This window comes from Ambystoma mexicanum, chromosome 7p (assembly GCF_040938575.1).
Source record: "Ambystoma mexicanum isolate Mex_15411 chromosome 7p, UKY_AmexF1_1, whole genome shotgun sequence".
In the NCBI taxonomy this organism is placed as follows: Eukaryota; Metazoa; Chordata; class Amphibia; order Caudata; family Ambystomatidae; genus Ambystoma; species Ambystoma mexicanum.
Genome location: NC_090939.1, coordinates 321,819,658 through 321,847,275, shown reverse-complemented (window position 1 = coordinate 321,847,275; position 27,618 = coordinate 321,819,658). Strand labels below are relative to the sequence as shown.

Here is a 27,618-nt window from a genome sequence, read left to right as displayed (position 1 = left end):
AATGTAGAAATGTGCGTTTAAGTTAAAATCAGATTTTGAGACCATTGGCTAAAGGGAGGTCTCTGAGGATTGTAAAGCAAATCGTAAAACCGGACATCACCCAGCCTTGAGCCAATCACTCAAATTGCAAGGCAGAGATGAAGCACTGACCATATCGCAGCACAAAGGGGCAAGCTTAGATAAGCCGGCCCACACACCCCCTGTATGATGTCATTTCATAGCATAAATAGACAGAGCTCACCAGACATACGGACAGATCCACTCACTCTCCTGATGCTGGCGGAGCAACCTGCTACTGAAATCTACATCTTCCTTGCTCCAGACTCCAGAAACTTGGCAAAGCAAAGGCCAATTGCATAGTTTAACCATTCTCCGCTAGGCCTCAAATTCTAGAACAGAACCCCAAAAGCCTAGGGAAAGCATCATAATACAGCTGGGCTGTGCGGTTACTGCTTGCCTGCTAATTTAAAAAAATGCTCAGAACCAAGAAGGGCAGATCCCATCCAGTCCTGTGTCGTGTGGTGACCAGAGCGCCTTGCTGACCCTGCCCAGTCCAATGTGCCCAGCTGTCAGTCCCCGATAGGTCCAGAATCCTGACAGTCCCATTTAGGAACGTATCCAGTGAGTATAAATAGGACGAACTGTGTCATATATAGCGTATGTACTTTGCATAGTCTTGTCCCTAGCTTATACCCATCCCATCTTTCCCTTAGAACCAGTATTGTTAGAACTATCTTTGCACAGACTTCTCTCACATGTGTTCCTAAACTCTAACTTCCCATTGATTGATTAAGAAAGTAATTCCCAAAGCCAAACAGAAAGAATACTACACCTGAACTGTTATAATCAGCCGTAAATGACCTTCCTTTGTGGCATTCTACTTTTTGGTAGTCTTTAATATAATGGAAGCAAACCCATTTGTCCCTTTTAAAAGTGCATTTCTGTTTTCAATTCTCGCGCCTATTTTACAAAAATGTCCTTCACTAAAACCTCTAACTCCTTCAGTTTTTTTGATAGAAACAAAATTTCAACTCCTACTTGTAGCAACTCAGTGCGATTCTCCCGTTATCGCGAATATCGCGCACTGAATTTTCATTTTGAGAAATGTTTACATGTGTAAAATAGCTCTAAACTGCTTTCAACTTGAATTTTAAGATTTCAAATGTTTTCTTTGCATTAAATCATTGCTTGTGTTAGTGTGCAACTATTCAAAGCGGCTCCCATAAGAATTTAGAGCAATTTTCCACACATTTAGAGTTCTTGCTCAGCCAATTTAAAAGTGACCCTGACAGTTGAAAAGCCCACTTTGTTTTTTCTCTTTCTGTATAAGGGGGCGAAGGGGGAAGTGAGACACTGTTTGACCTGCACTATTCCTGAATACCTGCTCTCTCCTATCTCTTTACATTACCTATTGAGGGGGTTGAGAAGTGTTGCAGCAGGAACTGCTAACCATTGTGCCATCTGATCTAAAACTAACACAAAAGTATTATTTTCTGTGCTGCATTTGTTTTGCTGATTACTTATTCCGAGTGTACCAAAGATATTATTCTGTGTTCTGTCACCCCATTGGTGATTGTTGTTTACCTATTAAAATATATCTTGTGAATTTGATCGTAAGTAAATAAATAATCCCTTTTACAAACCAGCCTGATTTCTGGTCCAGCGTGACCTCGGGTATTCTTAAAGAAAGGGGTGTGATACGAGTGGTACGTCTTTCAAATAATTGAATCCATATATTAAATAAGTTTTTCCATTGCGCTGTACACTAGGCCGAGAGCACAGTGTATCGCCTGATTGAAATCCTTTACACAGTCCAGTAGCTAAATTAGATAATAACTGGGAGGACTTCCATCTCACGGTTAAAATCAGAATGGTATGGCTGACTGACCAGAGGTTAGTACTCACTTACGATCTGATACAGAATACATCATTTCTGTGGATGAAGGGAACCCACAAGTTCAAATCATTGTGGTAAAAATGTCGCTACGGGGCCTTTGGCAATTCATGTAATTAAACAGCTTCCTGAACCTTGATCAGAAGAAAAAAAAACGATAGATTTGCCTAAATTGGAATTTCCTCTTTGCCAGCCAGAGAAACACTGAACATCGAATTTACCCGGGGCACTGAAAAGAGGGGTCCATAGATTCAGATATAGATATATTGCATTAAATATATATATTTGAAAACAAGTTGAACCAAGCCTTTTTACTGATGTTATTAGCTGGTGCAGCGAATGAGGAAGTGCCAAAAAGAAATACATTTCCAGAAGCCCTTCTCTTGATGTTCCTTAACCTGATGCTGCCCTTTCCAGATGGCCAAGTGACTGACTCACTACTGTGCTTGGTAGGCCACTTGTGCGACTGTAATGAGGGACCGAGTAGATTACCACTTCACTTGAACCATGGGATTTTTTTCTCACAAGAGCATTGATCATCAAACCAGCTATTGTACGTGCACAGCCGAGTCCATCTTGGACATGAGCTATAAAGAAAAAAAGGTCTTGTCGGAATTTGTTAAAGGACTTAATGTAAAAATGTCATTTGGGTGAGTCGTAGCCCCCGGAACAGCCCCTACCCCTATGAGGCGGTCTATAGAATTGCAACACTATTAACAATCCAGGAGGACCAATATACGAGATACACAAGGGCGCCTTTATGGAGTCTGGATAGACCCTACAAAGACTGATGCCCAAAGTTTGGCTATTCCTCGAGAGGGTAGAAGTTCTAAAACATCAGTCAAATGGCAACCATATCGTGGCATTTGGGGCAATGCGTCACAAGCGAAAAGCAGAAAATAGCCACAAATAAATCACATAGCTGCCACCAACCTGCCCGTAAAAAGACTTTCTGGGTGAATAAACAAACCCAGGTACAAATCAGAATTATATTTTCAATATTTGATCAAACTTTCAGGCGCTCTCTTTTAGGATTAGGAAGGCACACTTACCTGGATAACAGCTTTCTTATCAGCCTTGGGCAAGTTCTTTGCTTGGCGCTCGGCTTCTTCCCACTCCCTCATGACCTACACAGAGAACATAAGTCAGGCGACAAAGGGTCTGATAATCCCTTCACGGTCCCCACTTCACTTCTGTAATGAACACTGTATGCAACATCCACTGCTTATCACACATAGAACCACTTTCAATATGTACAATAAAACACAAAGGTGAAGTCAGAGCGGTCAATAAATATCACTAGAACCCCAAGATGGCAGTGTAAAGCATGTCCGTTATTTATATTTTTTATAAAGCATAAGCAGATTTTTACAACTTCCCTTTGGTTGTAAATACAAAGGCAGAAATTATATCTTTCTTGTGGATTGCAGTCAAAAATCATTGGTAGGACGTCACTCCTGTAAATTATGGGTTTTGATATTACAAATGTTTAAGCAATAATGACGACAAAACATGGACATTTTAGGCCGACAGACCCCCTCCCAATGTAATACCCCAATGTCAGTTGTGGAATCAAAGAACTGCGATTAAAGCAAAGATCCTGGTAAATCTGTCCGCTTAAAAACAGAACCAAAGTTATGAACATGTTAGGGGAGTTTTCCTTAAGTGTACCTTTGGTAACACTTTATAAAACGATCCCTTGGCATACAGTCCCCAACTTCTAGTACAAGTCTCTACTAATCAAGGTTTATTTAGTATGGCCAAGCAGCCAGGCTCATCGTAGAAGGGCGATTTGAGCTGTAGGTAAGAACAACTAAGTAAATATATAGGCCCAGAGAAACTCTTACACACTTGTAGTTATAGTAAAATAGTTATTTATACACAACTTTTTCTGTACTCACGATGGGCTTTCTTCGCAGGTGCGATAGAGGTAGCTGGGGCGGCCCATACTTGGCAGTGGTACTGCCTGGGTTCGGCTTGTGTGCTCCTGTGACTCTGGGGGCTGCAGATGGCTTGTATCCAACTGCCATTCGGGTCTCCATGGAGTGGCATGCGGGGGGTGGTGGGGGGGGGGGAGGCAGCCCTTTGCACTCTTAGCAGTGGATCTACCTGCCCTTGGATACTAGTCCTTGAGGCATCCTTACCGATGGTCGTCCCGGCCTCCCTGAGACCGCTTGTGGCTACCGAATTTTCTTGAATGCAACTTCGGGTGGATCCCACCTTTTACCTGGTGCTCTGGACGTGGTTTCGCTTCTTTCCGCCTTTTTCTAGCCGGACCCAGCCACTGGTGGCCTGTGCCTCGTCTGAACTTTGGGAGACTCACCCTAGATAAGGTTGGACTGTTGTGATGGGTTTGGTTGTAAATTGTGAGGGGTTAGGGTTTGGAAGGTTTGCATGTGTTTCCGGTTGGTTTGCTATGCGATATGTTACTGCGGGGGCTACTCTAGGGCGATTGCCTGGGTGCATTTTTGGTTTACCAGTGAAAGAGTATTGCGGGTTATCGTGTGCTATGTATATGTTCCATAGCTCCCAACCTTTTTTGTCTCCGGGTGAGTTGAGAGCTACGATATTCGATTTGTAGTGCTTGCCTGAACTTGGAGCTGTAACAGTGTGCCTTTGAGTAACATGGTGGTTGTCTATTTTAGTGTAGCTCTTAAGTGTGTAGGTGTTTTCTTGAGCTAGGGTGTGCTCTGGGGTCTTTGTGCCTGGCTGTGGCCCTCCTCCCTCCTTGGACTGGGCCTGGCTGCTCACCACTCAACTGTGCCCTTGTGTGGTTCAGGCTGATTTAGGGAGGTGTGGCCCTGTGCGCCCAGGGTGCGCTTTCCTGGGTCCTGTCCCAGACATTGACTTTTGCAACAAAGAAAACTAACAGGAAGTAAAGCGGAACGATTTACTTACCTCCAAAAAGTCAGGATATGGCACAAAGCAAAAAAAGGGTGTTCCATTGACGTCTATGGGAGGAAATCCTACTCCAATTCAGGAGGCCTTCAGAACTATGTAAAAACACCTTTTGTTAAGAAGTGGCCTTCAGCAGTGCTCAACTGAGTCGCTACCAGCCTTCAACCACGCTTCCGGCACTAACCTTTTTCAATAGCGCACTATTTTCAGCAGTTCAGCCAGAGGTAAGACATGGGTTTTTGGCACCCTCTCAGTTCCTATTCCCTACCAGTTATCCCCTTTATCCATGAAGAGACTCGTCTGCAAGCGCTATGCAACAAATCACAATACATGCATGAATTGGCCTGCCTTCTAAAACGGCAAGATCTAATCCTTCTATTGAAGTCCTACTAGAGGAGCAGACAAAAGCGGTGTGCTTCTCAAAGAAATTTTTAATTTCCCTAAAACATCACAACTACTTTGTGAGTTGGTCCCGTTTACCGGTCAATTGTTAGCTCATTTAAAGCAGTTTATTGCACAGTGCATTAAACTGGTAAATTGCACTGGTTAATGATGGAAACGCATTGAGCCCGCATTACTCTGCTTCAGCCTTGTATCTATGGTCTGCATGGATATATACACACACACACACGCACCTCTTTTGAAGGAAGGATGTTGCCTTGGAATGAAATGAGGTAGAATAGTGACATGTCTTCAATTTTCTGTAATGGTTTAAACTAGAAACCGTGAAGGAGAAAATTAAAAAACAAGTCCTGAGTAATTCTCTGTCGTGGTAGAAAGCCTGGTTCCCTGTTCCTTGGTGAATGCACCCCCTTGGTATTGCTCAGAGCCAGCAAGGCGCGTGTTACCCAGCATCATTGATCTGCCATCTTCCAATGTTACTTCCCATAACAGAAGGTCACATACAACGTTAACCTTTCCTAAAGATTCATTAATGCGAGCTCCCTCTAATCGGACCAAAGGTCATCACAGATGATCAGTTACATAAGAGCCTTGCATTCTTAGTGCAGGAGAAAAGGTTTTAAACCGCGGATGGGATTGTGTTTCCATTCAGACTGAGGGTTAAAGTTAACCTCTTAAGTGCTCAGGACGACTATGCTCGTCCTTTTTTGCATTGACTTGATTAAAACTCAGCAGGCTTGAAGAAAAACCTTTCCTTTCGAAGATGGAAAGACTGGTTGCATTGTGCATAGCTCGCGCCACCTCTGCTGAAAGAGTTGCACTTCTGTCTTGTGGTGTTCACAGATGCTGCACAGCATGTTCTAGCCCAAAACAGAATCATGGAGAAATAGGGCACGTTGCATTGTGGGACAGAAATGTAGGCTCCCGTTTTCTTCATAGAAAACTACGTCAATGGTTAAACAAATTAATGATTAAATACATGTATATAAAACAGTGGCAGTGATCACCTCTGTTTCAGTTGAGTTGAACTAATTAAAAAGTACATTTTATGGAGGCATTGACTTTGGTGCCCTTGGAAGAAACTGCACAAAACATTCCCCCAAATATCAAGCCCACACTGTTTTGGAAACTTTTGTGAGGTTCTGCCCAGGGGAAGGCAGGGCCGGTGGGCTTGACAAAAATACGGAAACCCTTTTAAATTCCCATATGGAACTTTTGCTTACACAATGACTAAAAAAGCTCGACAGATAACCCTGGATTATTAGTTGGCATCTGGGCCAACAGGAAAAATGCACTAGTTTCTAAAAATGTCAAGGGATCGAAATAAATATTTCACAAACAGGCGTTTGTACACTGCTTTCCACAAATCATGCTCCCACCTGAGATCTACACTAATATTGTGTCCCTTACGTATGATCAATTAGCTTCAAATGTCTCCTAGGTGTGTCCTACTGCTCCTTTAAACAAACTCTCAAACACAGAGATAATGTCAGATAGGCATGTGCCTCAGACACGTTTTGCATATGTAAGTAACTTTGGGTCTTACCTTAAGATACTAGGAGAATCTAGATGTGGACCCCTTGCTCACTATTCTTAGAGAGGCACAGCTCCACCCTACTGCCGAGGTCCAACCAGACTGAAACACGTGTCTGGGGTTTCTGTTGGTACTCTTGCTCAGAGGAGAATTGCTTAGCATTGCGGTGCTGGACTGCCCCAGGGCAGGACAAACACTGATATGTTTGGGATATTTCTTCTCTGTGAAAGATAGTGAGCTAAAGACTCTGGGTAAGTCTCTCGTAACCAGGACTAATGTCCGTCAGAGGGACTCCCAGGTCCCCCCGCCTTCTTGATTTTGGCACTTGATACTGGCCAGGTGGCCACTTCTCTTCCATCCGCCTTACAGATAAAATGCCTCATAATCTATTGACTCCTTATCTATTGTGCCATGTCCTTGGTCTGATCATTTGGCGATTTCTTTCAATCACCCCCTTCCAGGGAAATGGAAAAAAGCCAATTCATTCCCTAGATTTGAATCACAAGTTAGAAATTTGCGTAGGGTTTCCCCAGAGGCTTTTGCGGATTTAGTGCTCCCCACGCCACTACATCTTACTGACACTTCAGCTTGTTAATGTAGCTATTAACACCTTAGCACCTTTGTGTGTAAAAATGCTCACGTGTGAGACGTTTGTGAAGACATGGTTCTCTAAGGACATTCTAGAACAAAGGAGACTCAGAAGATTAGCAGAACGTGAGTGGAGGAGGAATCCATGTGTGAATACCTTCTCTTCTTACCAGCTTGCCGCTACTAAATACAAACAGGCCATTCTTATGGCTAAAAGAACCAACTTTGATAAAAGGATAAACAATGCTAAGTCTAGCCAGAAAGAACTATTTGTTATTTTAAGAGAATTAGAAGGTTAGAAGATGGTGAGTGCTGGGGTACCCAAGAATAATGCTTGGTGTACTGAGATCCAAAGGGGTTTCTCTACAAAATTGAACTCCACCAAGCTACAAGTAATGCTCACATTGTACGTTCAGTGGACTCAGTTGACCGTCATTCTAATAACTGCCTCACAGCTCCCATGAATGGGCATCCAGAAGTCAATTTTGAGCAGATCAATGATGCCAAAATCATAAGAATGGTGAAGGGTTGAAACCATCTGCCTGTCCAAATGATGTATGCCCAGCCAGTGTAGTTTAAAGATTCAATTGCAACTCCACTCACCAGAATTGTGAACTCTTTTGCGACAGCTATGGTTCAGATGTCACTCAAAGAGGTCTCAATATCACCCATCTTGAAAAAAGAATCTCTTGACCCAGTGGTGGTGGGCAATTACCGTCCCTCACTAAGGTCCAATTCCTACTGAAAATTCTTGATGGGTGGCTTATCTACAATTCAAGAGCACAGAGATATGAACTATTGAGTGTCCATCAAATCGGGCTTTCGGACTCGCCATGGAATGGAGACTGCCATGCTGGATTTACAAGCTAATCTTGCTAAAATTGCCGATAATGGTCAAGTTGCGTTGCTTATGTTGTTAGATCTTTCAGCAGAGTTTGATTTGGTGAACCACAAACTCTTGCTTGTAAGATTAAGATATGAATATTGCTTTGAAGCAGCAATTGCTTGGCGGGCCGCATTCAAGTCCACGCCAATCGTGAGTGGCTATTTCACCTCCTGCGCTGTCGACTTGTGACATATCCCAAGGAGCATGCCCTTCACCTATCCTGTTTAATGTTTATATGCAGCCACTATTTGATCTCCTGGATGCCGGCGGCATTGGTTATACCAACGACACCCAGGTGTTCTTTGCACTTATAGGAAAATAGAAGGCTGACACAGCCAGGATTAACCAACTTTATATGATGATTCAGGCTTGGATGGCCTTTAATTTACTGGCCCTTAATGAGAGCAGACCGGAGCTGATGTTGGTGGGCTCCTCCCAGCATATTAGGAGGCTTGATGCAGAATATACAGTTAAAATTGCTAACTGTAGGATTCAGATCAGCCATTGTGTTAAGACCCTGGGGGACCATCTAGATTCTAGCTTGTGCTTACACGACTAAATTGATTAGGCAGATCAAGCCTCATCCATCTACAGCTAATATTTCTATGCTGGACACTGCTTTGGTAAACTCCTGGATCGACTATTGTAAAAGTCTTCCGGTGCGCGGCCGATAAATGTAATAAAATACTTAATTGTTCTAAGAAGATGCCCTTTGGAACTCTGATTCCCTGCAGTTTACCTGTTCTGCCTACTGCTGGCCCCTGGACCACCAGTGCCCCCCCCCCTTCTTTCTCTGAGAAAACCCATGCCCTAGATTAGGGAAGGACTGCTAAAGCATAATGCCACTTTGAAGGAATTCTTAAAAGCGTCATACTTTTTACTGTACTGGTACTGTAACTTTATATTCCTGAAATAGAATAAATTACACAGTTATTACTTACCTTTAAGGTGCATATCGCGATTCTGAAAATTATAACAAAGTTATTGCTTACCTTTGAATTGTGTATCACTATTCTATAAAGTAACATTGTTGGTACAACGGAATTATTCCTGAAACTAAGTGTAATAGTTTACTACAAATAGGTTTTTACTCTCCTTGAATTGAATACTGCTATTCTAAAAGTGTTACATACTATGGTTCACTTACCAGTAGGATTGTGTTTGTTTTTACATCGTGTTTATTGTTTACAATAGTACTTTGCTTTCTAAATAATTCTCTTTGCCTGTGTATATATGAAATAAACCAATATTTCTACAATATACATATGTATAAGTATTTCTTTAGGCCATATGTAACATACAAGTTATTTGTACCTTCCTAGAGCCTGCTCTCCAAGCCCGACTGCTCTGCCACCTACCAGTACCTTGAGTGGCACAGGCCTATGCTAAGAGTTGGAGTTCTGTATATCCCAAGGTATGGTTTTATAAAGACTTCCAAAGATGGACGTTCGAAAAAACTGTCTGAAGTTGGGGTCCCGAGACCACCCGTCTGACCTCCAAAATCATGACGAGGCGAAAGGCCAGAAATGCTTGCAGCCACCCATTTTATTTCGGATGAATCCCGAGTGCACCATTGATTGACAAATACACAGAAAGGTATCCTCTCAGGCAGTTATACAGACCGAATACAATGCAAATCTTAACATGGGTGGGAGAAGAACCTGAGATCATGGACAGAGACGCCTATATGAACAGCCTCGACTGAGCACCAAGCAGCCACGGTGCTGATGTCACTAGTGACACCACGGCGTAGCAGTATTAGACATGAAGCACATTTGCAGTCCTGGACCGCATCACAAACACACACTCGTACATGAAGAACATGCTTACACAGCTCTATAGCTAGAGGACAGATACATGTACATACTGTCTATACTTATTATTTTTGCATTAGCCAAAGCAGTAACGCAGAACCACAAGGCACAAGAGATCCTGAGCAAGCTTGCAGATGCTTAATACGAACCACCCTATGGGACTACAGAAATATATATGGCACCTGATAGGACCCTGTGCGACTAACATATAGAGAACATAGCATAACGTCGACAATGTACAAACTGCATTATAAAAGGTTAGGATAATTACAGCAGGCCTGAAGCCACTGAGCACGAGACGAGCAAAGCTGATTCAGGCTGCATGGAGCAAGAAGTGGGGTCACAGCCAAGGTCAGATATATGATGACACATTCCAATCTTCAGACAAGTGGACCAGCTGCAGAGAAACTAAATAAATCCCCATAATTGCAGACTTAGGAGCTCAAAACACGTGGTTCAGCCAAACGAGACAATGGACAGTCATCTGTGGTGGCAAAGGGGAGCCGATCCCAGCAAGCTAGACAGACTGCAACAAGTGTTGCGACGCAATGACAATATTGTCATAGTGTAAGAGGATTCAATTCAGCACTACAGCTAAGTTAACGCCTAGTCTAGAATACTGAATGAAAACCCTTATTGATATATCTTTAGGTCCAGTTCATGCGTTCTGGATGACTACCCCTATATAACACCCCTCTCTTGGAATCCCCCTGACCCCACTGAGCCAAGAAGTAGTTCTGTTTTGCAAGTTTAAAAGGTTTATTTGATGAATTAAAATAGATATATATATCACGCTTTATAATAAATTAATAATTGAATAGCACACTTCTTTATAATTACTAAGGAGTTGAGATGAAATGGATAAGGTAGCACACTGGTAATTAGGAACAAAAGTATAATGTGGTAGAGGATGCTTTATGTAAGCTCAGGTGGATGCAATATTCAATGAATGCAGTACAGAAAATACGCAATATGATTTCAACCAAACAATGTAATCACTTTTCTCTGGCTACTCCCCTCCCCCCCTTGATGCAAGGCAAGGAAATGGAAGGAAAACACACAGTTCTCAGAAATGCAATCAACTGTAATTCAGTTCAATCCAGCAAGCTTAAACAGAAGTTTGAAAACACAGGCAAATGCTTTGATAGGTGCTAGCAATGAATGAGAAATATGCTGGAAACGCTCTTAATTCCCTTTTAGAGGTTCAGGATGAGTGGTATCTAGTTAATATTAGTCCAGGCTCACACTAGCAATGATGCAGGGATAGTTAGCAGGTTAAACGAATTTCTGGCAAATGAAATCAGGCAGCAGCAGTTTTTTTACATGTGAAGAAATTGCAAATCGCGGCAAAATTCGCGGATGCGCCGAGCGCTATTACAAAGGAACCGCAAGGACTATCTCTACCGTTTTGGGGTCCTAGGAAAGCCTGGGATCTCAGCTTCCAAATGAAAGTTATTGCAAGTCTCTAGCCCAAACGGTTGCGGAGATATGAGTAATTTAGTAAAGGTCGTTTTTGGTTTTGTAAATTTTAAACGCACACTTTTTCAAAATGACAAATTTTACTAGAAATGACAGGTGACAGATAGGAGGCAGTTCTACTTAGGTTAAATAGATTGAATTAGATGAATTTAAACTAAGAGATGTGTTCTGAGTTTTGCTAAGTACTCACAAGAGATTTTGAACAGGAAAGCGACTTGGTCACGATCTTCAGTCTGGTCAGGTCTTTCCGGATTCTGCTCACAGCGCCTGGTCTGGTCTCGGCTAGGCACAGCACTGCTTTCTCTCTGGTCTGGTCTCTGCTAGGCACAGCACTGCTTTCTCTCTGGTCTGGTCTCTGCTAGGCACAGCACTGCTTTCTCTCTGGTCTGGTCTCTGCTCTGGATAGATTGAAGTCTCTAGTTTGGCTTTCTGGAGTTTGATGGAGGTAAGTATGGATTTTTCCGGCAGGGCTTCCAGCGGCAGATGAAATTGAATGTCTCTATGTGTCCTGACTCTCTGCTTTTATCTGTTTCTTGAGAATGGGTGTGTGTGTTGCATCACTAGACTTGCCCCTCTCATTCGTCATTGGTCAGGCTTCCATTCCTCCGCTTGATTGGCAAACTGAACTGTGAGTCAGATTGATGTCATTTTACAGCCTGCAGAAAGTCCACTCCTCCTGTCAACTTACACACAAATCTAGATTTGAAACAAATACATATTTGCAGAGGTACATATTGTTTTAAAATCATATGCACCCATCATGCATTACAGGAGGTATCCCCTGTTCAAACTCTGCTCTTCCTGGGAGCTTGCATTCAGAACTGGCACATATTTCACTTTTTAACTGATTTTGCAATTTCTGACATGGACCCAACTTTACATACATGTGTGCAGGGGGTAGGGACATTAACTGATGAAGTTTCAGATTTTTAACATGCACACATTTAGAGTAATATCCACTTTTCCGCTAAAACCCCCCTGAACATACCACCGGTTCCTACCACGTCTTAAACTGTGGGCAGAAAAATCACAAGAATTATGGTATCATTTATAAAATTTTCACATGTCCGCACTATGAATTATCCCCCTTTTTATAAAACCATATCCTTGCTGCAGGGGTGTGTCTTTTCAGGTCACATGGTACAGAAACCAGTCTTTCCAGTTTCTGCCAAGCCAGCTTGCTTCTCACAGGCAGTGCCCCTCCCAGCTTCTCCAGGAGGAAGCCACTTTTTACGACGTCTGTAATAAAAACCTTTGCCTGAGTGGAGAGGGCTTTGTTCACTCTCTGGCAGAGCACAGGAAATTCAATTATCAGATAGATGGCATATCCTTATTGTGGGCAGCAAAAGGAACATTGGCCTGGGAACATAGTTGTGACTCAAGTTTCACTCCTGATGGGATCCGTTGCTAGGCAAAATCAAGTTCCTTAAGCCAGACCTTCAGCTAACTTTTTGTTGCTTTTAAAATAACTTGTAATTTTACACATGCAGCTAGAATGCTGATTCTAAGTGCAAAACTATGACATTTCAACAGTTACAAAGGCATGTGACACCAAACATAGGTCACTCATTTAATTTAACATTTTCGATTTTGGTGGTTTTAAATCCAGTTGCAGTTAGGCTTAAGCTGCTGACTCCATAGCATTTTTGTTATAAGCATTGTTTTTGGGCTCTTCATTTCCCAGATTTTGTAGGCACACAAAACTCCATTCTGCCAAATGTCTGCTGGTGTTCAGTGAATATTTTGCACATGTTGCAAGGTTTGAAATAGGCATTTTGCTTGCCTTCAGAAAAACAGAGTGGTTTTAAAACGCCGGCTTTTGGATAGTGGTGAGTACTGGTACTGCACCCATTTTTGGGATTTTCTTGGATTAATGCATTCTAAACAGGAATGGTTCTTACATGGTAGTAAATCCTTGCTTAACATTGTTTTGATGGGGCTCCTTACAGTAAGATGGTTATGTGGAACCCCACAAAAAGGGTTGAATCTTTAAAGTGGTCCAATGAGTCACGATTTCAGCAACTTTTTGACATCAGTAAAAGTGGATTTTGTTAACAAAGACCTTTCTTTACCCTGGTGGGTGGCAAGTTAGGTAACCATTTTGGTGTGCGCACAACTGCGCAGCTTTCCTGGATTTCGGCGCACATGTGGGTTTTCCGCCATCTTGAATTTCCTAAGCCCACAGCACCAAATGTTGTAGCAGGGTAGCTTAAACGTGGGTCAGGACACCCTACAAGCGGCAAAGGTGATATACACAAGTTACAATGCAGACGCAATCGTTTCACATCACCTGGAAGAGGTGAACAGCGAGCTGAGAACAGATTCCAATCCCAGGCCTGGGGAGGTCAGCTCTAGCCAATCACAGAATAGAAACCCAGGGGTGGATGGCAACGGGAACAAACCAATTGGAAGCCCATTAATCTACAACAATATAATGGATAGTTTCTTGGGGATAGGAGAGGCCAGCCACCTGACATGCAAGGACCAGTAAAATAACACCTATAGGGTCTACTATAGGTAGTCATACTCTTGACACCCAATACCTCGCACAGATAGGCTTTTTGGGGAAGGACCCAAGTGTGGACGCCAGAGTCACAAAACTGGCCGGCGCGCCATGAAACGCTGAGATTTACCAGAGAATTCCTGTTTTCTTTTATTGATCCCTGTTGGTTGTATTTGCAATATAGCGCAGTTGTACTTGCCACTGGCTGAGTCCTCCATTTGTTCTGGGGATGGTGTTAGGCCCTCGAAGTCAGCAGAACCCCAGCCTGACGGGAGTCCACCCCAACATGTCCAACAACGGTCCAAAGGCTTACTGTAGATAATAGTTTTTAATGTTTAACTACGGTCAATTCAAGACACAAACAGGGCCAATTTAGTATTTCAGCCTTGTAAGTTCATGTGGAAACATGCAAATCGAATGCAAGTATGCTTCAGTGCTCCATAACAGGATTACATATTGTAACAATGTGCTCCCTATTCAATTGTTGTAAATAAAGGCCTTCCTTTGGAATCAAATTTCTTGCCTATGTGCCTCACACACAACAATTTTGCCAGTCAACATCGCCCGAGCGAATCCTCAGAAATGTGCCAATTCCCTCTACCTTAGAGACCAGACCCCCAGCAACTTTGCTGGATTTTGAGGACTTGATTTCTTTTAACCTGGAGAGAGCGAGACCCCCCCCCCCCCCCACCCACACTCATGTATATTAATCTGATGTTGTGCACTGTTTCTCTTTTGGTTGTGGAGTCTGACAAACTCCATAGGGCACAGGGAAGTTTTCAGATTTCCCAAAGGGTTAAATACCTTCTCTGGGATAAACTAATGTTTCCCAGAGCAGTAAAGTGAAATTGACTTTACTTACATGTGTAACTTTTTAGACCCAGCACACACTTACAATATGGTGCTGGAGGGGTTACTTAGTATCCCCGTTGTCTAGTTTCTCATATTTGTAGGTTACCCTTTCCTCACTTAATGGCTGGTGGCAGTGGTTTACTTTTTACTACCATTATGGGATTGTACCACGGGCTGCATTCGCAGCCACGGTAAAGCACCCATGGGTGCCATTTTGTCAAAATGGCCCTGGTCGTCTTTTTTAGCCATTTCTTTGTGGAAAGGTCCTTCTTGAGATTTACTCTGCGCGCCAAACCAGGTTTGGTCCTTTATTCATTTTGCAGGATTCACAAGTGTAGCCCACCTCTGGGTCCAGGGTGTCTGGCGGGGGTAGGAAGCGAGGGAGGTGCCCGAAACTCCCCGTGCTTACTCTCCTAGGTGACAGGAATGCACTTGTAGGCGATTGGCCGGCTGGCATTCCGGCAAGGACAGCCACCCTGCTGGGTGATTGACAGCTAGGCTGGAATGAATGGGAGCAAGCTGCATAAAAGGTGAGGCTTTTTGGCTTGGAAGGCAGAGTCGACCACTGGACGAAGGAATCCGAAGAACTTGAAGACGCCTGCTGCAACTCCTGGACTGTTGGTTTGTCTGGCGAAGCCCTGCTTCTGTGCTGAAACTCCAAATTCGTATTGACAGAGAAGCCCCTGCAAGGACGACTTCTCCCTTTGAGTTGGTGGGACCGATCAACTCCAAAGTAAGCCACTTGGACATCCTTTCAAAGCTGGTCGAGTTTCCACTGCAGTCGCTGCTGGAACCGGATAGCCAAGGAGAGGAGCACCAGTTTGTGTGCGTTGCTTTTAAGCTGGCCATGAGCTCCAGGAAGATCCTCCGGATTCCCAGGAAGTAGGACTGACCGAGCCTGAGCCACCTCAGAGTGCTGGACCCCAGACACAAGGAAAGCCCATCTTGACAGCCAGGAACAATGGTGGTTCTATTTGCGGTAGACGCGAGGAGCTGAAACACCCAAGTGCCACTTGTTTGAAGATAGCCGGTTGCGAGCAGTGACCATTGCAGTGCAGGAGTCCCCAGACGTCCTCCCTTTTGTCCCCAAGACAGAGGCCCCGGAACAGCAGGATCTGCAGAGCTGAACAGGAACTTCTGCTGCACTTTTTTTTCTTCAACCTAAACATACTGTACAGTCTAAGAGAACTTATCTCTTGTTGTGTAACCACTTGTCCTCGTTGGACTTGCTTGGTTAAATTTGTAGAGTTGCTATCAGCTTTACCTCACAAGCATAATCAGCTTGTGGCCCTACTTTCATTTCTTCTATCCTACAAAGACTTTTTAAACATTGTGAAAGACTTTTTACTTACCGGCAAGAAGTGCTTCAGTTCACCTTGACTTTTGCTAACTTAACATTGGCTGGCCTGGCTCCCTGAATGACTCTTCTCTCTTCTGCTTATGTGTTCTGCCTTCCTTCCAGGAAAAGGTTAACTAACTTTGCATTGGGGGCATATTGAAAGTACTTACCTGCTTAAAGACTATTCTAAATGCAAAACAGCGATATATTAATGTCCATAGCACCCTAGCATTTGAAGTCACCTGATGGTGTAAGTAGTATCTGTGAGCCATCCCAAATGGGCATCTACTGATTTAGAAAACTAAGAGTGTGTATTTATTAAGTGTATTTGTGTGTTTTATATTGCTCCCTTCTGAGGAAGGCTTATTCTTACTGACTGATGAATTAATAATTGTTTAATCAAGAAACCTTGTGTGTAAGAGTTTATTTGAATATTTGTCACTGTGAATCTGTGTACCTCCCGTACAACTCACAATGACCCCTCTTGAGAGAAGCCTGGCTACTCGGCCACACTACCAACTTGTGTAGTACAGACTTCTACCAAAGGTGGGTTCCTTGCCAGGAGGTCAGGGTTGTTGTAGTGCACCATAAGGGTATTGCAGAGAATCTTGCCAAACATCAACATTGGCATCCCTTCTCACACAAGCATACATGCTTTTGAAATTAAATACTAAATATTTTTATAATGCCCAGAAACAGCAAAAACCGCAAATAAATAAGAATAAAAATGTAAAATGGTGCTGGTTAGTTTTGCTTACCTGCGACATCCTTTCGCGGTGCTTCCCTTCGAGCCGCTCCTTGGCTTTCTGAAAGTGTGCGTGCTCGTTTTCATCACCAGGGGTTTCCAGGTACTTGTCAACCGCATCTGGCGTGCTGGCAGCTGTGGTGGGAACTGAGAGCGGAAAAGTGTTTCATGCAAGAAGAAGAAACATTTCTAGTCAGTTTTTGAAGGTGTATTGTTTTCAGCTCAACACAAGTGAACAATAAATCCTGTCAGACTACACATTGGTACCGCCACAGCTGGCTTCCAGGCATACCCACTAGAATACCGACTTTTTTTAATCCGTTCAAAACAAAGCCCTTCAAATGTGAGCCAGAAAAACACTGCAGCACCCACATGCACGATTCCTCCCACAATCAAGCCGATTTAAGGGGCTTCCAGACAACAATAGGTACCATTTAGGAACAGTCTCAATGTCTTTTGGACTCACACAGATGCACTGTTCCCGGCAGAGCTCCCACAACCATATTTCTGAAAATAGTCTGAATTTCTGTAAAATATGGCTGTTGACGATTCGAAAGAAAACACGGTCGAGACTCTTTACTAAGAAAACAGCACCTGGATAATCCTGCAGCAACAACAACAACATTGGCTTAACATAGAAGTTAGTGGCACGTTACCAACCCCCCAACTATTTAGTATTTGCACCTTCCAATTACTATGGCAGTATTTTTAACAGATCACATCTGTTTCAGTGCAACGATAACGAGGGGCCTAATCCAGTGCTGGGGACATTGTAGGGGTTCGGATGGAGGAGAGGAAAGAGGAGGTCGTGGAATGGGAAGGGTTGAAGGGAGAATTGTATGCATGTATATGTTATTATGTTATTGGAGGATATGTTGTTGATTTCGAAGTACTGCTAAGATTAACAACACTGCTGGTTTCGATTGGACATGGCGTGTTATGCGCTTGAAAATCAATAAATAATAATTTAATTAAAAAAACAATCACATCTGTGATCTCATTGCCTGGTGGTGCAGTGCTCTCACCCGTTAAAATTCCCGATTTCGCCAACTCAGAGCCTTGCTAGATCACCAAATATTCATGCAGAAATTCTACCACATGATGCACACACCGCTGAGGGAACATGCCCAACCACGTCAAGCATTCCTATTTACTAAAGAAGTGGGGATCGAAACTAAGATTTGATGAGCATGAGTGCAGAGCAGTTCCTATGCATCTGGCATCACGCAGTAAGCAGAAACTGCCCTTGAGGTACAAGGAACCAGCTATGCTGCAAATCTAACTTCGGTTTGAGATACAAACACCCTGCTTCAAAGAGACGTATTGCATTTGACCCTTTAACTGGTTTTTACGTATGCTTTAATTTGTCTCTAAATAACTCCTTTTAAAAGCTGAAACGGATCCAACTCTATAAATGACTGTCGGACCATCTGCAATCTTCGCTGTATTGCAAAGGTCTTGGAAGACAACAGTTTTAGATAAATTGCCTGCTGGATCAAAGCCAAATTTGCTTTCTGGCATATGCATGGTTCAGAATAGATGCTTATGTCAATTCTGGATGACCTAAAAGACCTGGGAGCTATGGGGGGCGGATGGGTATGGGATGAGTTTGGGGGGAAACCACAGTATTATTGCAGAAGGCTGCTGAAACATAATGCAGTCCTGCGGTGCACATCTCTTTTGAATAAGCTGGAAGAGCTCCCTCATGGTTGCTTCGTCAATGGATTGCTTCTTTCTTAGAAAGTTGGTCAGAGGCCATGTCCTTGCCTCCTTGGTCTTCAGATGTTCTGCAGAGGTGCGGGGTGCCTCAAGGCTCTACACTTTCTTCTCTTGCTTGTAATGTATGCGAGCATCCTATTACGATCCAGATTAAAGGTTTCAGGATTCAGTTTTATATTTATGCGGATACTCCAATGCATTTTAAAAACTACCTGCATGCTGGATACTCATCAATGGTTTGATTGTAATCTAAAATCGCACCCGTCGAAAGCAGAGATCCTTTTCATGGGACGTAATCCACATTTCTGCCATCCGGGCTTTTGGCATAATGAACTGGGAACCTGCCCCAATAAGCTAACAGGAGTGGGTAACCATGGCCTTCTATTTGACGAGAAACGGTCTATGGACCCCTAAGTAACTGCAATGATGTATTCTGGCTTATTTTGCCTGTGGAAAATTAAGCAAAGGTTTCCATTTTCGAACGCCTCAAAGAACTTCGTAGTGGTAGCTTTGGGTCCTATCTAGGGTGAACAATCCATTGTCTTACCTTCAGGTTTACCTGCTTATGAAATAAAAAGCCTGCAAGGTTTGCAAAATGATTCAGCAAGGTAAGTGCTTAACTTAAGATAGGCAAACTGTGCGCCTGTCTTAAAGGACCTTTATTGGCTTCCGTTATCTCTTATTCAGTTGAAGAACCTTTGTTTGGCCACTGCATCAACAAGGGCCACTATTTCTTCAAGAGAAGATGTTTGAATGCAGATCATCTCACTTTTAGATTGTCCAACTAGTCACTTGTTGCCACAAGAGGTAATGAGGCTAGTCTAAGTGGGGAAACCTTCGGATACCTGGCTCCTAGTTATTGGAACGCACTACCACCATCATCAAGAATAATCCATCCGTTTTCCATTTACAAACACCTAAAAACCTTTGTTTTGAAATTTTGTTTCAAATAATCTTTTTCTGCTGTTTTCCCCAGTAGCCGTTAACTTTTTCTTCAGGCAACTAAATACTCATGCGCGAAGAGGCCATTGGTTGGTGACATGCACTCTAAAGATAACCCGACGCATTCTTTAAATATCTTCCAGAGGTGTCCTTATGCTCCATAATGTACATCCCAAAACAAAAGGGGTTAGTTAATGTGTAGGTATGTTTGTACAGCTGCAGTTGGCAGGGAAAGTAAAGAGTAGTTCCTTGTTGCAGTTGGCGTCAAGCTAACCAGGTGCTTTTGGCTACCAGTAGGAGTTAAATAGCTCACTGCAATTTGGATCTCTCATTGACAAACCTAATGCCAATAGCTTCGGTTTCATGAATTTAGAACCATTTATTTACTCTGTAGGTTAATAATGGAGGGGATGGAGTAGATTTATGTACACTGAGTGTGTGTCTTTTAGTAGTCAAAACACATGTTTTTTGCTTTGTAGGTTTGATTTCATTTGTTTGAGAGCAAGCTTTGGTGTATGTTGAGAAGTATAATGGAACCCACACAATGACCAGATGAACCCTTTCGAACACCAAGGAGGACACTCCTACCATCAGGACAGGAGATCTTTTGAGGAAGAGAAATAAAGAGAATCTACAGACACATAGCAAATGTGCTCACAGTGACAGAGCAAGCACTAGGAACCATACATGTGCCCGGGTAATGGTTCCCAACTCTAACGAGGCTGCAAGGCAGGGGCAACTGAAATTGAAACTTAAAATACAAACTATTTCCAATTAGGCCATGCCCGTCACTTCATACATCACACTTTCAAAAAGTACACTAAAAGCACTGCTCTCATACTCAAAACATGCCATGTGTAAGAAGTCCTTCATTAAACGAACACTAAAACTACATTGGTGACAATGTGCCTAAATTCTGGACAAGCAACTCACCCATTCGCTCCTTCTCCTATGCGCGGCACATGCCCGAGCCATGCTCCCAAGTCGCTCTCCAGGGCATCCTAAACCAACAGAGTTTGTGTTGGGTGGCTGGGAGAGGCTAGCTCCTCTGCCTTTACTAGGACAGGCACATGCGAGACCCTGCTTCATATATACTGGCATCACGCTTTAGCTTTGGCACTTCAAGACGCTTTTGGAGAGTTGTCCAGACTAGAGTTATGACATGACAATTAGCTGGCCCAAGACCAGGCCGTTCTCTGCAAGTGACGCGCTTCAGTGAGTTAGGATGGATGCAAACACTCACACTGCACATGTCAAGGCTCAGCGCCAATGCAGGTTGTCGCAGCACCACGTGTACACAATTTCTTACTCGGCCACATGAAATTCTAGTGCAATTTGTGCATATTGTTTATAATATCGACTAACAGTTACTTGTGTTATTATTTCGCTACGATGTCTTTAAACAAATGTACTTTTAAATGATTTGCCAATTCCTTTTGAACATCTTAGTGTAAAACCACCTAGATTAACACAACATGCGGGATATATTAAATGGCCAATGTTGATCTTTAAAAACCGCCATGGAGCATTTTAAGTGACAAGGTTACAATATGGATCCATTACTCCCTTTCAATGAAAATAGTAAACGTTTAGAAAACATCATATGTTGTGGTTTTATATCCTATCTGGAGGATTACATATTTGTAGGCTGCTTCCAACTACAATTTCATTTGTTCATCCTAAGTTTACTTAAGCTCTTTATATTTAACGTGCCCTACATCTTTTTTCCCTCACAAGATGGAGGAGGGCATTGTGCAACACTGAAACGAGATCCACAGCCTGCGAACATGATCATGATATACATGACGCCCAAGGCATGTCAAGGAAAGACACCGCTATGTGCAGGGTTGCCCATGGCAAATCGGGCGTGGACTGGTGAGGCCGTTTGCACGCCACAGAGAAGCAAAGCATGTGAACTGCACACATTTTGGGTGCAACCTGTAGCTAATTCACAACTTCAATGATTTGTTTAATGGCAAATGATACAACTGATTTAATAAAGTAGTTCTCTTCTAAATGAGCAAGTGCTGGCATTTCTATTTTCACTGGACAAAATGAAAATCTGAAATGAATAAAATTGGACTGAGGAATTGACAACCTATTGATTGAGACACAGGATAAAGTGGAGTTATAAGGAAGTCTATTTTCAAAGTAAGTCCCTTCACAAAGACACCTGGAAACTTCATACAGTGGCAAATTGCAAAGAGGTTTACCACACACACACACACACACACACCCTCTTGCCCACTGCGCCCCTGCCACGACCACAAACCCCCTCACGCACTACAACCCTCCAAACCCGGGTACTAGGTTCATGAAGGTTTGCATTGATTAAATGCATTTCTATCCAGACTGCGTTGGAAGGGCTTTCAGAAAAATCATGGAAATGGGTTACTAATTGGTTCAAGCCCATTATCAGCAAGAGCACGAGCAATTATTACTCTCTGACCTTTTCCATGCAAATTAGCATCAACCCTACTTTGTGGCTTCACATCAATTTGTCTAGCAATGCCAAAAGTACGACGCTGCAGAGAAGATGCATGCATTATTTTATTTTAATATGATTTGGATACTCATTCGCATACCCTTGACAGAACACTCCTAAAACCGACTATTTCTTTTTTAATAGCTTGATTAGCTATTCACTTCTAGAAAAAGGGACAGATTCGACTTTCATGAAAACATTAAAAGTCAACCCTATCAAAGGACACTGCTACGTTTGGACAACACAAATGTACAATAGAGTCACAGCCGCCCACGAGGAAAATGCATACATGGCAGCAGCAAAAAAGAACGGAAGGGGTGTCAGTACAAAAGCACAATGACTTTGTGGAGGAAATGCATCAGTCCATACAACATTGTACATTCAAGGTACAAGTCAAATGTTTTCTCATAGCTTAAGGAACTGTGGGTACTGTGACTAATCAAGGAATTCATACCTTCTCCCAAAGGGAGAGCACCCCCCTCTGTGAGGCCAAGGTTAGTCCGCTCGGCGACACCCTCCCTAGAGGTCGAGGCAAGTGGGACCTCGCCGGGGGAGAGACTCCCACTTTGGGTACAAGGACTCCTGTTCCTGTGAGGAACTCCCTTCAACAGTAAATATAATAACATACATGGGACTAACAAATCCTGTCAAGTATCATGACTGTGCCTAAGATTAGGCCGAGGGATGCTATTCTTCAGGAGAAAGAAAAGTTCTCTTTCAGGAAATCGGACTAGTGGATGGAAGGAGAACACCAGTCATGTAGAGAACGAGGACGAAGCGAGAGCAAGCAGTATGTCTCTACGCAGGGGCGGTTTGCTACTGACTTGAGCCTTGGAAGAGGAAGAGCCATCGTGGGACATGGAACCCACAAAATCCAAACTTGCTGTGAAGCAAGAGAATGAATTCTGAACAGTCAGGGTACCTGAGAGGAGAAGAATCTGTGGTGGCGTGGCCCCGAGAGATTCAGGGTGGGCAGTTGGCTAGCGCAACAATGCCAACCATTTCAGGGAAGCAAGTGATGCAGCTTCCTGGTGAGATACCGAGGAAACTAGAAGTTGGAGGACTGCAGGCAAGGGACGCAGAGGAATCCGACTCACAGGTACAGTGAAGCAATCCAACAGACGCCAGCCAGACCCGTAAGAGTCCCAGGACCATTTCCTAAGAAGAGTGAAGGTAACAGAGGAACCAGGGAGGCCCGGGAAGAATAACAAAAACTATAATGCAGAACGAATAACTTGTCTCAGTACAAATAAAAAAGAAGTTATTTTAATGGAGCTATGATGAAACAAGCGTGAAACCCATAATGCACATTGATGGAGAGTTGAATACAAGTGAATTATTGTTACATATGAAATGTGATAGTTTGGGGAAAAGAACAAGACTGTTGCCTGGACGGGATGAAAGTAGAAATACAAAATCTTTACTAAAATTAAACTCTGTTAATACAAGGAAAGAAAGAATAACATTCCCAAAGAGGGAGTTGCGTGAAAGTGAGAAGCCCAACCTTAATAGATGTGAATGCCTGGTGTAAAAGAAAGATGCAGAAATCCTCAAAGGAGGGGATGAACCATGAAATATATTCCTATCCTGGTAAGAAAGGAAAACATGTGATATGCCCAAAGTAAAAGAGCGAGATAAGAAGGAATAAGAGGAGTTAAAGGCCGATGTAGCCCATATAACCTAACAAATTGAACAAAACAAAGACCTGCCGAAAGTGGAATGCAAATTGTCTAATGTGAGAAAGGAACTATCTGAACCGATTGCCAAAGAAGAGAATATATACCAAGAAAACGACTGCTAGAAGCACAGAGCCAGGAGTCATTCTCCTGCCTTTATTTTGTTACGAGAAGTGATGGGGTCAGATAGTAATAGTTTGGCCGGTGGAACTATTATTTTTGGACATTGAGAAAAAGACTGATGAGCACCTTAGTTATTCTTTAAGTAGGGAACACCCCATATCCATAGGGATAGCTAGGCCTTTCTGATTTATTTAAAATTTCCTCAAAGAGTCTGTGTCCTCTTCTGACCCATCACCGTACCTTTGAAGCAGAACCCCAGTCATATGAATTATGCACGATTACAAGATCTTCAAACTATATTCCATAACAGAATTGTTATGAATCCAGGGTATTTGTCTCTTCTCCACAAGCAGGAGCCACCCCCATTGAGATTAGGCTGGCGCCCCTGCTATGCAAGTCCCGCCCTAGGGGGTTGGACAATCAGGAACTCAGTGTGAGTAAATCCACCCCCCCCTGCACTTAGGGGACAAAGACTCCCAGTCTTTATTCTTACCCAAATCCTATATTCTCTACCTGTGTGGGCGCCAAAGAGGTTGTCAATAGTAGTAAAACCTTTTTGCCCGTCCAAGGTTAATATGCAGACCCCAACTTAACTCTGAAAACAGTCAACAGAACTTGGTTTCATTCCCGAGACCCCTCTAAAGAACCTTCAATCCTCACCTGGAGGAGGAGAGACCATAACGCAGAGTAAATCAGCATGGGAGGAGACGCACAAAGCAAACGCTGCCGCCTTCGTGCTACGCAAACACAAGCTTGGAGACAGAACCAAAGAGCAGGTGGTTGGATCAGAGCACGCTGAACATCGCAGATTCCCAGGGATGCCGAACAAAGAATGTTTTCGCTCTCGGTCTGAGAACTGTGTATCAAGAAGAGAGAAGACACCAGCGAGCAGTGGAAAGGGCTGCTACTGGAGGAAAGTAGGAAGCAGCAGGCCGGAGAGCCACCTGCCACCAACAGAGCAACCAACCCTCCAGCCACTACACTGCGAAGCAACAGGTACGCAGGCTGCACCTACGGAAGAGGTGAGCAGTCGAGCTCTGCAATGAAGCACGGGATGTTAAAGCCCTGAATAGACTGATAGGCAAAGTGCACAAAGAAAGCCGGTGACCCACAGAAGGGACACCTAAGAAATATAGCAGTAGAGACTCAGAATCAGTCCCAACTACCATCAGAGCCACGATAAGGAGACGCACACATTGGGCAAAAAACAAATGGCACAAAAGGGCCCAATAGCGACCAAACAAACTTCACGAAACCCACAAGTATGAGAGCTACCAAGAGGACTTTGGGAGAAATATGATCATAGAGCAAACACTGAGAAAAATAGTAAATGCTACGCGAAAGAGTCTGAGATATTTTAAGAGGATAAGAAATGTAACTTTCTCCCTGCTTTTCTGAAATGCTCAGGTTTATGGAGGACTACAAGTGAAACCAATTAATTGGGGAATCCTTGAGAAGCAAATTGTGTTTTCCTAAACTATAAGGAACTGTTGGCAAAAGCCAAACAGAGAACTGTGATGAACATTGCTGCTTAAGAATTGTTAACTGAGAAACGTGTCCACTGCTAGATTTCAACCACCTCAGGCAAATCAGGCATTTGCAATGTATGTTATGGTTTGTGTATAGTGGTAGGGGCCAGCCAAAAAGTTACGTTTTTGGACTGGTGACAGGATTTGTTTATGTTGACCCGACCTTCTGGCAAGAACTTTTGGTTTGGAGTTTGAAGATAGGGAATCTCCCCATAACAGTAGAGCTAGCAGAGGCCTTGTCTTTTGATTTAATAAAAGTTTCTGTTCAATCATGTCCACTGCTCCAACTCCTATTTCTGGCATATGATAAAGTGCATGAAGTGGGGGTAACTAGGGAAAAGGAAGATCATCCAGCAGGTTAATCGCACAAAAAAATTAAAATACAATGTCTGCATATTTGCATTGTAAATGTGGTTGAAAGGCTTCCTGTGGGAGGCATGGGGAGATCGCCGTATGAACAGAAAAAAGGGCAACAGAGCTTGCTGAAGCTGATAATATATTTAGAGGCAACCAATACAATTACAGAATGTAGTTTACAATGAACACCACTCCTTTGTTACTGGTCAACAGCTTCTCCAGACGATTGTAGGTCTCAGACCATGACAGATGCGTCGGCATGTTGGGACGGGGGACACAGATGGTAATATGCTTGGTCACAATCCAAAAGCAGTAACACTGGTGCTAGGAATTGATGAATTCCTAGAAGATTAAAAGGGGAGAACAACTTTGTTTTGATACCCTTGCCAAATGGAGATGTTAACTAGTACAAATTAATTACAAAAGACTGAAAACCTGAACATTTGAAGGAGATCGGGGAGGATTTTATGAAGAGGATGTGCATACTGACCCTGCTACCAAGAAAATGATGCTAGCCTATGCAAAAGATGTTCCACTGGGTAGATTGCTGCACCCATCTTCAGGGGAAACTCCACAGGGGAAAGACTGTTTGGGCATGAGAGAATTGGTGCTTAATCCGTTCACAATTGTGGCCGACAAGAACTGTTGTCCTATAGAGAGATCCTTTCATGCAGGTCAAAATTTGGCTTGCCAAACAATATCCCTAGTGAAGCCGAGCCACAAACAGCACAACCACATGCAACTCCGTAGACAAAGACATTGACCTCTGAACTTGGATTGTAATGTGAGCAATTTTGGGCAACTCCATTGCTCGCTGTGCTATGCATTCGGAAATGGGCAATCCAAGCATGGTAAAAAGTAGCCTGTGGTTTGAAATTAAGTACTTTTGGAAATTATACTCCACTGATCACATCTTGGTTTCTGCAATCTGGTCTACTGATTAGCACAAAACCTGCTGGTGTTATGCAAATCACTTCACTCAAGATGCCCCAGCAGCAATAAAGGTTCTCTGTGTAGAACTTTAATGTTCGGTCTGCACCCTCTCCTTGCCCAACGCACATTCTGCAGTTAAGCCATCAGTGGGACTCGTCACTTGCATTGCTGGAAAAGGGCCCTTTGCACTGCCGTAGGCTTCCCCGTCATGGAGGGCAGGTTTAAGTACCACACACTCGCGTTTGGCCATCGGTTTGACCCCGTTTAGATACTAAAGCAGTATGTCAATTTTGTGTTGCCACTTGTTCAATGTGTGTTACTCTTAGCAATCTTAGACAAGAGCGAGCCTCTTCCGAAAACATGGCCTCGTGGATTTCAGCAGAATTTTCTAAAATAAAATCAAGAAAATGCATTCCTGGGCGCAAGGCCAATGAACGTCGGGGAGGTTTAAGAACCAAATAACTGAGCATTCTCACCCTTCTAATGTCATGCTCATCTCGGAAGTGCACTATACAGCTAGCGGTTGCCCGATGATGCTATGTCAGGTTACAACTAGGACAGATCATCCATTAAATTTACTATCAAGCTCTTAGATCATTGGTTCATACATTTGTACCACAATCTGGATTAAGGCAATGTCCTGTACACAAATCTGATTTCAGATAAGCGAGGGGCATCCAGTTTGTTTAGGGCAGGATTGCTCAAATAATTGTTTTACTTTGCTTTTAACAGAAGAACAATTCCTTTCCGTCATTAATATTCTTTCAGGTGAATAGGAGTGTTCCTCCCAAAGATTCATCCTCCTCTTAAATGCACCTGTGACACTGTCAGCTCCATATAGTTCTCTAAGTCACATAAAGTGTGCTGTGTTGCTTCCAGCTAAGTTCCATCAAGTCTCCTCGGCACAGTTATCCATATTT

General features: G+C 43.2%; 1 protein-coding gene across 4 annotated transcripts in view; it reads right to left on the bottom strand.

The window, feature by feature from the left end:
- The window catches only part of APP (amyloid beta precursor protein), a 682,213-nt gene that overhangs the window by 208,766 nt on the left and 445,829 nt on the right, over positions 1-27,618 (bottom strand). For all 4 annotated transcript variants that reach the window (XM_069636377.1, XM_069636379.1, XM_069636378.1 and 1 more), the window contains 2 exons: positions 16,948-17,081; positions 2,947-3,021 (listed from right to left, as the gene is read on the bottom strand). In XM_069636377.1, coding sequence (XP_069492478.1) covers positions 2,947-3,021; positions 16,948-17,081 — 209 coding nt within the window. The remainder of the gene's footprint in view (positions 1-2,946; positions 3,022-16,947; positions 17,082-27,618) is intronic.